Source organism: Heptranchias perlo, chromosome 43, assembly GCF_035084215.1.
Source record: "Heptranchias perlo isolate sHepPer1 chromosome 43, sHepPer1.hap1, whole genome shotgun sequence".
In the NCBI taxonomy this organism is placed as follows: Eukaryota; Metazoa; Chordata; class Chondrichthyes; order Hexanchiformes; family Hexanchidae; genus Heptranchias; species Heptranchias perlo.
The window spans coordinates 5315763-5330398 of NC_090367.1; the positions used below are offsets into that span (position 1 = coordinate 5315763).

The window sequence follows — 14636 nt, forward strand, 5'->3', positions numbered from 1 at the left end:
CCTCTCCTTTGTGAAGACGGAGGCAAAGTATTCATTAAGAACCATGCCCACACCTTCCGCCTCCACACATGGTTTACATGTTTGGTCTCTAATAGGCCATACTCTTTCCTTAGTTATCCTCTTGCTCTTAGTGTACACACTCCCAGGGACTCTGCTAATCCTGACACACTCCCAGGGACTCTGCTAATCCTGACACACTCCCAGGGACTCTGCTAATCCTGACACACTCCCAGGGACTCTGCTAATACTGAGATAATCCCAGGGACTGTCCTAATACTGACACACTCCCAGGGACTCTGCTAATACTGATGCGCTCCCAGGGACTCTGCTAATACTGATGCGCTCCCAGGGACTCTGCTAATACTGAGATAATCCCAGGGGCTCTGCTAATACTGACACACTCCCACGGACTCTGCTAATACTGACACACTCCCAGGGACTCTGCTAATACTGACACACTCCCAGGGACTCTGCTAATACGGACACACTCCCAGGGACTCTGCTAATACGGACACACTCCCAGGGACTCTGCTAATACGGACACACTCCCAGGGACTCTGCTAATACTGACACACTCCCAGGGACTCTGCTAATACGGACACACTCCCAGGGACTCTGCTAATACGGACATACTCCCAGGGACTCTGCTAATACGGACACACTCCCAGGGACTCTGCTAATACTGACACACTCCCAGGGACTCTGCTAATACTGAGATAATCCCAGGGACTCTGCTAATACTGACACACTCCCAGGGACTCTGCTAATACTGACACACTCCCGGGGGACTCTGCTAATACGGACACACTCCCAGGGACTCTGCTAATACTGACGCCCTCCCGGGGGACTCTACTAATACTGACGCACTCCCGGGGGACTCTGCTAAAACTGACGCCCTCCCGGGGGACTCTGCTAATACTGACGCCCTCCCCGGGGGACTCTGCTAATACGGACGCACTCACGGGGGACTCTGCTAATACTGACGCCCTCCCCGGGGGACTCTGCTAATACTGACGCCCTCCCCGGGGGACTCTGCTAATACTGACGCCCTCCCCGGGGGACTCTGCTGATACTGACGCCCTCCCCGGGGGACTCTGCTAATACTGACACCCTCCCAGGGACTCAGCTAATACTGACACCCTCCCGGGGGACTCTGCTAATACTGACACCCTCCCGGGGGACTCTGCTAATACTGACGCCCTCCCCGGGGGACTCTGCTAATACTGACGCCCTCCCCGGGGGACTCTGCTAATACTGACGCCCTCCCAGGGGATGGTCTGTCCTAACTTCTGAATCTCCGTGAAAGGCACCAATAAGAATTCAGTGCTCACACTGCAGAATTATTTTTTTAAAAATACATATAATGGGGTACAGCAACAGAAATAACCTCCGGAGTAGGTCAACTAATACTCTGAGACTCTGAGCTCCAATTTGGAAATCCCACCTCGTGGGAGTTCAATTAACTCACTGGGGGGGGGGGGGAAAAGAGTTGCATTTTCATTAAGAATGAATTGATTGCCCTGTCAGGATTCCCCTCCTTGTTCTGTTCTTCTTTTAAAGTTTGATCCGAGCAAACCCTTTCTGGAGTTTGGACGATTCTCCTACGACGCTGTTCAAAAGAGAGTTTATTTTGGTAAACAAGTGATGATTGGAGTGGAGAAATTTATTTCTGTGGAGGAGTTCTTCCTATTCGAGGAGGTGAGTTTACAGGGACCATGTGGGTCTGGTTTTTAACTTTAAATACGTTTTCTCTCTGAGTTCCCCTCCCTCGTTTTGCTGGCCATAAACCCACCCAAGTGACTTGCTTCTGAACCTCGGCTGATGAAAGAATCTGACACCACATAAGGAGGCCATTCTTTTTGTGTGAATCAAGGGGAGGGATGTAAGTGTGGGGATATTTTCCATTGGGAGTCCAGTGTCAACAACAAGCACACCCGTGTTCGACACAGTAAAGCTCCCTCTGGACTGTCCCATCAAACACTCCCAGGGCAAGTACAGCACGGGTTCGGTACAGAGTAAAGCCCCCTCTACACTGTCCCATCAAACACTCCCAGTGTAGGTACAGTGCGGGTTAGATACAGAGTAAAGCTCCCTCTCCACTGTCCCATCAAATACTCCCAGGGCAGGTACAGCATGGGTTAAATACAGAGTAAAGCCCCCTCTACACTGTCCCATCAAACACTCCCAGGGCAGGTTCATAGAATCATAGAAGTTACAACATGGAAACAGGCCCTTCGGCCCAACATGTCCATGTCGCCCAGTTTATACCACTAAGCTAGTCCCAATTGCCTGCACTTGGCCCATATCCCTCGATACCCATCTTCCCCATGTAACTGTCCAAATGCTTTTTAAAAGACAAAATTGTACCCGCCTCTACTACTGCCTCTGGCAGCTCGTTCCAGACACTCACCACCCTTTGAGTGAAAAAATTGCCCCTCTGGATCCTTTTGTATCTCTCCCCTCTCACCTTAAATCTGTGCCCCCTCGTTATAGACTCCCCTACCTTTGGGAAAAGATTTTGACTATCGACCTTATCTATGCCCCTCATTATTTTATAGACTTCTATAAGATCACCCCTTAACCTCCTACTCTCCAGGGAATAAAGTCCCAGTCTGTCTAACCTCTCCCTGTAAGTCAAACCATCAAGTCCCGGTAGCATCCTAGTAAATCTTTTCTGCACTCTTTCTAGTTTAATAATATCCTTTCTATAATAGGGTGACCAGAACTGTACACAGTACTCCAAGTGTGGCCTCACCAATGCCCTGTACAACTTCAACAAGACATCCCAACTCCTGCATTCAATGTTCTGACCAATGAAACCAAGCATGCTGAATGCCTTCTTCACCACCCTATCCACCTGTGACTCCACTTTCAAGGAGCTATGAATCTGTACTCCTAGATCTCTTTGTTCTATAACTCTCCCCAACGCCCTACCATTAACGGAGTAGGTCCTGGCCCGATTCGATCTACCAAAATGCATCACCTCACATTTATCTAAATTAAACTCCATCTGCCATTCATCGGCCCACTGGCCCAATTTATCAAGATCCCGTTGCAATCCTAGATAACCTTCTTCACTGTCCACAATGCCACCAATCTTGGTGTCATCTGCAAACTTACTAACCATGCCTCCTAAATTCTCATCCAAATCATTAATATAAATAACAAATAACAGCGGACCCAGCACCGATCCCTGAGGCACACCGCTGGACACAGGCATCCAGTTTGAAAAACAACCCTCGACAACCACCCTCTGTCTTCTGTCGTCAAGCCAATTTTGTATCCAATTGGCTACCTCACCTTGGATCCCATGAGATTTAACCTTATGTAACAACCTACCATGCGGTACCTTGTCAAATGCTTTGCTGAAGTCCATGTAGACCACGTCTACTGCACAGCCCTCATCTATCTTCTTGGTTACCCCTTCAAAAAACTCAATCAAATTCGTGAGACATGATTTTCCTCTCACAAAACCATGCTGACTGTTCCTAATTAGTCCCTGCCTCTCCAAATGCCTGTAGATTCTGTCCCTCAGAATACCCTCTAACAACTTACCCACTACAGATGTCAGGCTCACTGGTCTGTAGTTCCCAGGCTTTTCCCTGCCGCCCTTCTTAAACAAAGGCACAACATTTGCTACCCTCCAATCTTCAGGCACCTCACCTGTAGCGGTGGATGATTCAAATATCTCTGCTAGGGGACCCGCAATTTCCTCCCTAACCTCCCATAACGTCCTGGGATACATTTCATCAGGTCCCGGAGATTTATCTACCTTGATGCGCGTTAAGACTTCCAGCACCTCCCTCTCTCTAATATGTACACTCCTCAAGACATCACTATTTATTTCCCCAAGTTCCCTAACATCCATGCCTTTCTCAACCGTAAATACCGATGTGAAATATTCATTCAGGATCTCACCCATCTCTTGTGGTTCCGCACATAGATGACCTTGTTGATCCTTAAGAGGCCCTACTCTCTCCCTAGTTACCCTTTTGCCCTTTATGTATTTGTAGAAGCTCTTTGGATTCACCTTTGCCTGATCTGCCAAAGCAATCTCATATCCCCTTTTTGCCCTCCTGATTTCTCTCTTAACTCTACTCCGGCAATCTCTATACTCTTCAAGGGATCCACTTGATCCCAGCTGCCTATGCATGTCATATGCCTCCTTCTTATTTTTGACTAGTGCCTCAATCTCCCGAGTCATCCAAGGTTCCCTACTTCTACCAGCCTTGCCCTTCACTTTATAAGGAATGTGCTTACACTGAACCCTGGTTAACACACTTTTGAAAGCCTCCCACTTACCAGACGTCCCTTTGCCTGCCAACAGACTCTCCCAATCAACTTCTGAAAGTTCCTGTCTAATACCATCAAAATTGGCCTTTCCCCAATTTAGAATTTTAACTTTTGGGCCAGACCTATCCTTCTCCATAGCTATCTTAAAACTAATGGAATTATGATCACTGGTCCCAAAGTGATCCCTCACTAACACTTCTGTCACCTGCCCTTCCTTATTTCCCAAGAGGAGGTCAAGTTTTGCCCCCTCTCTAGTCGGGCCATCCACATACTGAATGAGAAATTCCTCCTGAATACACTCAACAAATTTCTCTCCATCCAAGCCCCTAATGCTATGGCTGTCCCAGTCAATGTTGGGAAAGTTAAAGTCCCCTACTATTACCACCCTATTTTTCTTGCAGCTGTCTGTAATCTCCTTACATATTTGCTCCTCAATTTCCCGTTGACTATTTGGGGGTCTGTAGTACAATCCTATCAAAGTGATCTCTCCCTTCTTATTTTTCAGTTCTACCCATATGGACTCAGTGGGCGAACCCTCGGATATATCCCCTCTCACTACTGCCGTGATGTTCTCCCTAATCAAGAACGCAACTCCCCCTCCTCTCTTACCTCCTGCTCTATCTTTCCTATAGCGCGGGTTCAATTCTGCCCTGCCCTCTAACTCTGCTTCACCTGGAGACTACCCTTTGTTTTGATTCTGTGTGAGCAATCGACAATTCTATTAAAAATATTGAGTGTACATGCATTTTCTGTGCACAAATTTTACTTCCGATTGTCTGGATATTTTGGGCTCTCCCAGCACAGAATTATTCCTTCTCAGCACCTGAGCGTCACTGGCAAGGCCGGTAATTATTGCCCATCCCTTGTTGCCCTGAGAAGGTGGTGGTGTAGTGGTTTGATACAACTGATTGGTTTGCTTGGCCACTTCAGGGCGTACTTAAGATTCAACCACATCAACGTGGGACAGGAGTCCCATGTGGACCAGACTGGGAAAGGACAGCAGGTTTCATTCCCTAAAAGGACATTAGTGAACCAGTTGGGTTTTTACAACAATCAAACAACTTCATGGTCACTTTTACTGATACCAACTTTTTATTTCCAGATTTTTTTGAAACTTAATTCAAATTCTCAAACTGCGCTGGTGGGATTTGTACTCTGATTCTCCGGAATATTAATCCAGTAACATAACCACTACACTACTGTACCTGGGGGTTCTGGTCTGTATGGGATTTCTGGACCAGGGGGTTCTGGTCTGCATCGGGGATCTGGTCTGTATGCGGTTTCTATACCTGAGATTTCTGGTCTGTATGTACTTTCTATACCTGAGGGTTCTGGTCTGTGTGGAGTTTCTGTACCTGGGGGTTCTGGTCTGTATGGAGTTTCTGTACCTGGGGGTTCTGGTCTGTATGGAGTTTCTGTACCTGGGGGTTCTGGTCTGAATGGAGTTTCTGTACCTGGGGGTTCTGGTCTGTGTGGAGTTTCTGTACCTGGGGGTTTCTGGTCTGTATGGAGTTTCTGTACCTGGGGGTTTCTGGTCTGTATGGAGTTTCTGTACCTGGGGGTTCTGGTCTGTATGGAGTTTCTGTACCTGGGGGTTCTGGTCTGTATGGAGTTTCTGTACCTGAGGTTTCTGGTCTGTATGGAGTTTCTGTACCTGGGGGTTTTGGTCTGTATGGAGTTTCTGTACCTGGGGGTTCTGGTCTGTGTGGAGTTTCTGTACCTGGGGGTTTTGGTCTGTATGGAGTTTCTGTACCTGGGGGTTCTGGTCTGTATGGAGTTTCTGTACCTGGGGGTTCTGGTCTGTGTGGAGTTTCTGTACCTGGGGGTTCTGGTCTGTTTGGAGTTTCTGTACCTGGGGGTTCTGGTCTGTATGGAGTTTCTGTACCTGGGGGTTCTGGTCTGTATGGAGTTTCTGTACCTGGGGGTTCTGGTCTGTTTGGAGTTTCTGTACCTGGGGGTTCTGGTCTGTATGGAGTTTCTGTACCTGGGGGGTTCTGGTCTGTGTGGAGTTTCTGTACCTGGGGGTTTTGGTCTGTATGGAGTTTCTGTACCTGGGGGTTCTGGTCTGTTTGGAGTTTCTGTACCTGGGGGTTCTGGTGTCTGTGGAGTTTCTGCACCTGGGGGTTCTGGTGTCTGTGGAGTTTCTGTACCTGGGGGTTCTGGTGTCTGTGGAGTTTCTGTACCTGGGGGTTCTGGTGTCTGTGGAGTTTCTGTACCTGGGACTCTGGCCTTTACAAGTTATACCACACTGGACAGTGTAGCGAAGTACACTTGTTTAACCTGGCTCTCTTTCCCTGCTTGCAGGCCATCATGTATCGATTCCACCCCCAGAACAGGACCTGCGAGAAGTCTGCTCTCCGCACTCCATTCCCTGAGATTGCAATCCCCCAGAATGCAACGTTCAGTGGCCAGGTCTACATCGGAGGATCCTCTGCTCCAGGGGAGGGGGTACTCGCCAACTTCTGGACTTTTGCGGTTGGCGATTGTAAGTGTAAGGGTGGCCCCTGACTCTCTTGTCTCTCTCCCCTCCTCTCACTCACTCAGACTGGGGTAAAGTTTCATGCGCATCAGGTGCCCTCCGGGTACCTCATCCAACTGACCATTCTCCACATGTGAGGCTACACAGAATATGCCACTTTGGAGGGTATCACTTCCCCAGGGCAGTCTGGCCTCACCCAATGTCTAACCATTGTCCTCTAGCAGATGAGATCTTTGAATTACAGTCAGGAGCAGGAACCCTGGTTGGTCTTTCCCTTCATAATACTGAGGACAATTGTAAATCCATCTAATTTAGCACAGAGCATAGATCGAGTTTGGGACCTCTTTGGTTTGTATGACTTGGTGCTCTACCTCTTGTTTGATCAACTGGCACATTGGGGTTAAGGGTAGCTACTCAGACTGGCAAACGGTGGGAAGTGGAGTTCCACAGGGATCGGTGCTGGAACTACTGTGGTTCACAATTTACATTAACAATTTGGATTTGGGAATCGGAAGTACAATTTCAAAATTTCCGGACGACACCAAATTGGGGGGTGTAGTTAATACAAAGGAAGAATGTGTCAAAATGCAAGAGGGCATTAAGAAACTTTCAGGATGGGCGTGTAATTGGCAAATGAATTTCAATGTGGATAAGTGTGAGGTGGTGTGTTTTGGTAGGAAGAATAAGGAGACCACATATTACTTGGATAATAAGAGTCTAAATGGGATGGAGGAGCAAAGAGATCTCTGAGTACAGATACACAAATCACTAAAAGTAGCAACGCAGGTTAATAAGGATGTAAAAAAGACAAATCAAGCTCTGGGGTTCATTTCTGGAGGGATAGAATTGAAAAGCAAAGAAGTTATGTTAAACTTGTATAGAACCTTAGTTAGACCACACTTGGAGTATTGTGTACGGTTCTGGTCTCCATATTATTGAAAGGATATGGAGGCATTGGAGAAGGTGCAAAAAAGATTCATAAGGATGATACCAGAACTGAGAGGATATCCTAATCAGGAGAGGCAGAACAGCCTGGGGCTCTTCTCCGTTTAAAAAAAAAACGAGAAGGCTGAGGGGTGACCTTATGGAGTTCTTTAAGATAATGATATGGTTTGATCGGGTCGACGTAGAGAAAATGTTTCCACTTGTGGGGGAGTCCAAAACTAGAGGCTATAAATATAAAAAGTCGCTAATAAATCCAATAGGAAATTCAGGAGAAACTTCCTAACCCAAAGAGTGGTAAGAATGTGGAATTCGCTACCACGAGGAGTAGTTGAGGCAAATAGAATAGATGCATTTAAGGGGAAGCTGGATAAGCACATGAGGGAGAAAGGAATAGAAGGATATGCTGATAGGGTTAGATGAAGTAGGGAGGGAGGAGACTTTTGTGGAGCATAAATGCCGGCATGGACCAGTTGGGCCGAATGGCCTGTTTCTGAGCTGCAGTTTCGATGTAACGTGATGTAAACCTATCACCAGGCTGCATGGCCTTCAAACCAAACCACCACGAATTCCACGTCGGTAGAGTTTCTGTTTGCCCTGATAAGGAGTGCACACAATCTCCCTGTAAGGACACTTCACACTTATCTAAGCTCAGAGGAAGTAGCAGGCACATCTTGGCAAGAGCTGAGGCATAGATTGCCAAGTGTGTGCAGCATATTGCTGGAGTTCAACCAGCTCTCCAGCCCCAAGCATTAGTAAGTTTCCTGCTTCTAGTCCAGATAGGACCACCTTACCTGTTAGGGTGTTGCTTATCTGCAGCCGAGTAGAAGATTTCCAGCTCCCAGTTACAGATGTGTTCTTCAGCTCCCATCGGTGAGCCAAGTGGGCTGATCAATTATTACCAGCATCCCTGGAGTACTGCACACCTTGTATTACTGACTGTGAATCTTGGCGTTAATATCCTATCGCCAAGGTATATCATCTTGGAACCAGAGAACGCATGTATCCCTCACCCAAGGAGAATGGTCACTAGTTCTGGTCACCGAGACACAAGGGAGACATTCAAGCCTTGGAGGTGGTGCAGGGAAGAACCATGAGGCTGAGGCCCACCCTCAGAGGGACTGAGTTATGAGGAACAACTGGAGAAACTTGGGCCTTTCAGCTTTAAGGAGGTGTATCAGATAGTAAATGATACACCAAAGGGAAATCCAGCACACTAAACTAAACTGTGACAGTAGGACAACGGGAACACCGGGTCAAACTGGGGAAAGGGGAATTTCAGAGCGATATCAGGAAATTCTTCACAATAATTGACACGTGGAATGGTCTCCTGGTCGGGGACTGGGGCTAAAAACCTAGAATCATTGAAGAAACAATTGATGCTGAGATGGGGGTGACTGGAGTTGTATCTGTATCTGTCTTGTGATTTTGTGATCAGACGAGTGCAGGTTCGATCTGTACCACACCATATGGAGCAATTACCCACTCGGGGTTCAGGGCTGCTGGTGACTGACTTTTGACCTGATAGACGTTTAGTCCATTACTGCAAACTGCAGACGGCTGGAAGAAGATCTCTCCATCACTGTTGATCTGACCCCATTGGTTGGAATTCCTTGTTGATCTGACCCTATTGGTTGGAATTCCTTGTTGATCTGACCCTATTGGTTGGAATTCCCTGTTGATGTGATCCCATTGGTTTGAATTCCCTGTTGATGTGATCCCGTTGGTTTGAATTCTCTGTTGATGTGATCCCGTTGGTTTGTTTTTCAGATTTCTACGGTTTGACCGTCACGGAGTTCGGTTGTCTCCTCGTGTCTGTGTTCCTCCAGAACAAGGAGGGCGGATGGAACTTGGAATCGTGAGTTTGATTACACGTTTTCCTGTGTTTGTTTTACCCTCCTCCTCCAGTGCTCTATTTCCCGATTTCTGAAGGGGTCGACTCTCACGGGGATACAGGCAGCAACACCCAGATAGTGAATGTTGGCAAGCTGCTTCTTGGCAGTAATATAGCTGAACCCATTTCTCTCAACAGATGCCACCTCAGTACTGCACTCCCTCAGTACTGCACGGGGGGTGTCGGCCTGCATTATGTGCTCAAGTCTCTGGAGTGGGAGTTGAACCCACAACCTTCTGACTCTGAGGCATGAGTGCCAGTCACTGAGCAACGGCTGATGCCAAACTTAGCCAGCTGAGCCACCAGAGGGAGCTCGTGTTTCATTTTTCGACAAAACCGATCCCCTGAAATTCACTGTTCGAGACAGTGTCAATGTAAGGCATGTGCTTCTGAGCCCAGCTCCCGGGACTGGTGTGATGTGTGGAGTATGGATTATCAAAAAGGTCACCAAGCTTAATTCACACCACACAGACCCTGGGCAAAAATAAGTCTTTGTAAAGTCTTTGTACCCAACTCAGATAAGGGCTGTTAGAACATGTAGGCGCAAATTTTCCTCCTTAGTGCTTGGAAGCAAAGCATTAGATGGGGGGAAAGCATTAGAGAAGATCCTCGGAGGAGGAGGGGAATGCGTTACAGACGTAAAGGATATGGGTTCAAACTCCACTCCAGCACTTGAGGCCATACTTTAGGGACACACTCCAGTGTAGTACCTAAGTGGGCTGTCCTGGCCGGTCTCCCAACTTGCACCCTCTGTAAACTTGAGTTCATCCAAAACTCTGACTCTGTACTCGCTGACCTACTTTGGCTCCCAGTCTGGCAATGCCTCGATTTTAAAATTCTCATCCTTGTTATCAAATCCCTCCATGTCCTCGCCCTCTCCCTATCTCTGTAACCTCCTCCAGCCCTACAACCTCTCAGATCCCTGCGCTCCTCCAATTCTGGCCTCTTGCGCATTTGCGATTTTCATCGGTCCATCATTGGCGGCAGTGCCTTCAGACGCCTGGTCCCGAATTTCTGGAACTCCCTCTCCACCTCTCTCTCCTGCTTTAAGATGCTTCTTAAAACCTACCTCTTTGACCAAGCTTTTGGTCACGTGTCCTAAAATCTCCCTGTGTGGCTCAGAGTCAAATTTCTGTCTAATAACGCTGCTGTGAAGCGCCTTGGGATGTTTTTACCACGTTAAAGGTGCTGTATAAACACAAGTTATTGTTGTTGCCACATTTTCCTTCAATGAGACACTGAATCGAGGGCCCGTCTCCCTGTTCAGGTGGATGTTAAAGATCTCATTGCACTGTTGGAAGAAGAGCAGGGGAGTTCTCCCCAGTCCCTGGGCCCAACATTTCTCCTTCAATCAACATCACCAAAAACGGATTAACTGGTCAATCATCTCATTTGCTGTTTGTGGGATCTTAATGGCTCAGAATGGCTGCTGTGATTGCCCACATAACAAACACTTCATTGTATGTGAAGAACTTTGGGCTGTTTGAGAGATGTGATAATGCACTGTATAATGCAAGTCTGTACTTTATTTTAATTTCTAGGTTCTATGACTGGACGACAGGGATCAAGGATCCTTCTGTGTTCTTCCCTCCTTCAGAGTGCACTAATCTGAATTGAATCTGAGAGAATATTCTCTCGTGGAACTGGTACAATACAAGAATCCATCTGATTTATTGTAATAAAGAATAATTACATCATCTGCCTGCCTGCTTATTGGGGTTGTAAACTTTCCCAGTCTCATTTCCAGAGAAATTATATGACACCAGTAAACTACCTGCGTGGTGCCCAGGATCAGTTCATAATAAAATCATACAGCACAGAAGGCGGCCATTCGGCCCATCGTGCACTCCTTGCTCTTTCCCCATAGCCCTGCAAATTCTTCCTTTTTAACTTGAGATCCAATTCGCTTTTGAAAGTTATTATTGAATCTACTTCCACCGCCCTCTCAGGCAGTGCGTTCCAGATCATAACAACTCGCTGCGTAAAAAAAATTTCTTGTCATCATCTCTCTGGCTTTTTTGCCAATTATTTTAAATCACTTTCCTCTGATTACAGACCCTCCTACCACTGGAAACAGTTTCTCCCCTTCTACTCTCTGAACCCCTCACAATTTTGAACGCCTCTATTACATCTCCCCTTAACCTTCTCTGCCCTGGGAGAACAATCCCATCTTCGCTAGTCTGTCCACATAACTTAAACCCCTCATCTCTGGTGGTATTGTACGAAATCTCCTCTGCACCCTCTCCAAGGCTTTGACGTCCTTTCTAAAGTGTGGTGCCCAGAATTGGATACAATACTCCAGCTGAGGCCTAACCAGTGATTTGAATAAACAGCAAGATAATGACCAGACAATTTGTTTTAATGATGTTGGTTGAGGGATAAATATTGACCCAAGACACTGGGGAGAACTCCCATGCTCTTCTTCCAATAGTGGCTGTGGGTCTTTTACGTCCACCTGAGAGGACAGACGGGGCCTCGGTTTAACGTCTCCACCGAAAGACGGCACCTTCGACAATGCAGCACTCCCTCAGCACTGCACTGGAAATTGTTGGCCTGGATTATGGGCTCTAGTCCCTGGATTGGGACTTGAACCCATGACCTCTTGACTCCGAGGTGAGAGAGTGACCAACTCAGACTGACTAGAAAGTACAAGCCCTGGTGTCGCTTGCTGTCTTGCTCAGGGGCTGCTGGTTGAGGAGGAAGGAAAGTGCAGCTTAGCATTTCACACAGCATTTCACACTCACCTCTCCCAGAAACACACATTGTCACCACTGTCACTCAATGACACTTAGAGGCTTGGCTGTCACATTACAAAATTAACTTTCATACAAGGCAAATTTAATTGAAGGCACCAAAACTAAGAATATGTGTTTCCTTCCCCTTTTAGTTCTGTAATAACTGGTGAGTCTTGTATCATTGCGAGTTGGGTTCTGCACCATGTGACCATGTTGAAGCCTGTCGGGGTGGGGTGAGGCAGTCTCACCCTCCGACTGTTCTGGTTCTCAGACAGGCAGTCTCGCTGCTTCGAGTGGCCTGCAGGGGCAGGAAGTACCCTGGGTGGCTGAGATATAAGTTAAACCAAAGCTGGGTATTGATATGAGATATTTTTTGAAGGAACTGGCCGGTGCAGTGTGTTAGACGCTGGTCTTTTTCACTTCTGGGTGACGAGCGGCAATTCAGCTCAGGCTGATCGGGTGAAAGTTCCCCTCTGTGCCTCCTGCAAGGATGAGAGAACAGAACGGCCCCATTTGTTAATCCCATCCACAGAGCTCGCAGGTCGTTTGGTGTGTGGGAAACTGAAGATGTCACTCTGTGAATCAGGGGATCTTTTCTCAGGTTGGGGCTGAGGCACATTTTGGAGCAGTGCAGAGGGAGCTTTACTCTGTAATTAACCCATGATGTACCTGCCCTGGGTGTGTTTGATGAGACAATGTAGAGGGAGCTTTACTCTCTATCTAACCCGTGCTAAAGCTGCACTGGGAGTGTTTGATGGGACAGTGTAGAGGGAACTTCCATAACAACAACAACTTGCATTTATATAGAGCCAAAGAAGGAGACATTAGGAGGCAGACGAACGGCAGTGCTCTGGTCCTCCTGGTAGGAGATTCGGAGTCACGATAACGACCTGTTCAGGAAAAATGCCTTTTGTTTTAAAAACAACCCAGAGCCAAGATAAGTCTGTTGCAGACTTGCAAATATAAACATCAATCTGCTGAATGTGAGGTAAGATATACTCCAGTGCCTGCAGCTGGATAGGCTCACCAGCATTCTTCGTCTAGGCTCCCACATTAAGAATAGCCATTCCAACAGGATACTGGTAGGCGAGTGGGCCCTTAAAAACATAAACCAAGAAGGGATCAACAGCCTCAGGAAAGGAAGAGTGAGAGAAAAAATAGAAATGGCTGGAGGTGTAGGGGTGGAGATTGGTGGATTAATGTAGGTGGGGATTGGTGGATTAATGTTGGGGTGGGGATTGGTGGATTAATGTTGGGGTGTAGATTGGTGGATTAATGTTGGGGTGGGGATTGGTGGATTAATGTTGGGGTGGGGATTGGTGGATTAATGTAAGGGTGGGGATTGGTGGATTAATGTTGGGGTGGAGATTGGTGGATTAATGTAGGGGTGTAGATTGGTGGATTAATGTAGGGCTGGAGATTGGTGGATTAATGTAGGGGTGTAGATTGGTGGATTAATGTTGGGGTGGAGATTGGTGGATTAATGTAGGGGTGGGGATTGGTGGATTAATGTAGGGGTGGAGATTGGTGGATTAATGTAGGGGTGCAGATTGGTGGATTAATGTTGGGGTGGAGATTGGTGGATTAATGTAAGGGTGGGGATTGGTGGATTAATGTTGGGGTGGAGATTGGTGGATTAATGTTGGGGTGGGGATTGGTGGATTAATGTTGGGGTGGAGATTGGTGGATTAATGTAAGGGTGGGGATTGGTGGATTAATGTAGGGGTGGGGATTGGTGGATTAATGTAAGGGTGGAGATTGGTGGATTAATGTAAGGGTGGAGATTGTTGGATTAATGTTGGGGTGGAGATTGGTGGATTAATGTCGGGGTGGGGATTGGTGGATTAATGTAAGGGTGGGGATTGGTGGATTAATGTAGGGGTGGAGATTGGTGGATTAATGTAGGGGTGCAGATTGGTGGATTAATGTTGGGGTGGAGATTGGTGGATTAATGTAAGGGTGGGGATTGGTGGATTAATGTTGGGGTGGAGATTGGTGGATTAATGTTGGGGTGGGGATTGGTGGATTAATGTTGGGGTGGAGATTGGTGGATTAATGTAAGGGTGGGGATTGGTGGATTAATGTAGGGGTGGGGATTGGTGGATTAATGTAAGGGTGGAGATTGGTGGATTAATGTAAGGGTGGAGATTGTTGGATTAATGTTGGGGTGGAGATTGGTGGATTAATGTCGGGGTGGGGATTGGTGGATTAATGTAAGGGTGGGGATTGGTGGATTAATGTCGGGGTGGGGATTGGTGGATTAATGTAGGGGTGGGGATTGGTGGATTAATGT

At 47.2% G+C, this 14636-nt stretch overlaps 1 protein-coding gene across 3 annotated transcripts in view; it reads left to right on the top strand.

Moving 5' to 3' along the window:
* The window catches only part of LOC137306464 (mammalian ependymin-related protein 1-like), a 35087-nt gene extending 23782 nt beyond the window's left edge, over positions 1-11305 (top strand). For all 3 annotated transcript variants that reach the window (XM_067975699.1, XM_067975698.1, XM_067975700.1), the window contains exons 5-8: positions 1561-1698; positions 6598-6778; positions 9485-9572; positions 11150-11305. In XM_067975699.1, the coding sequence (XP_067831800.1) occupies positions 1561-1698; positions 6598-6778; positions 9485-9572; positions 11150-11225 (483 nt within the window). In that variant the 3' untranslated portion in view covers positions 11226-11305. The remainder of the gene's footprint in view (positions 1-1560; positions 1699-6597; positions 6779-9484; positions 9573-11149) is intronic.
* Positions 11306-14636: the final 3331 nt, after the last annotated feature.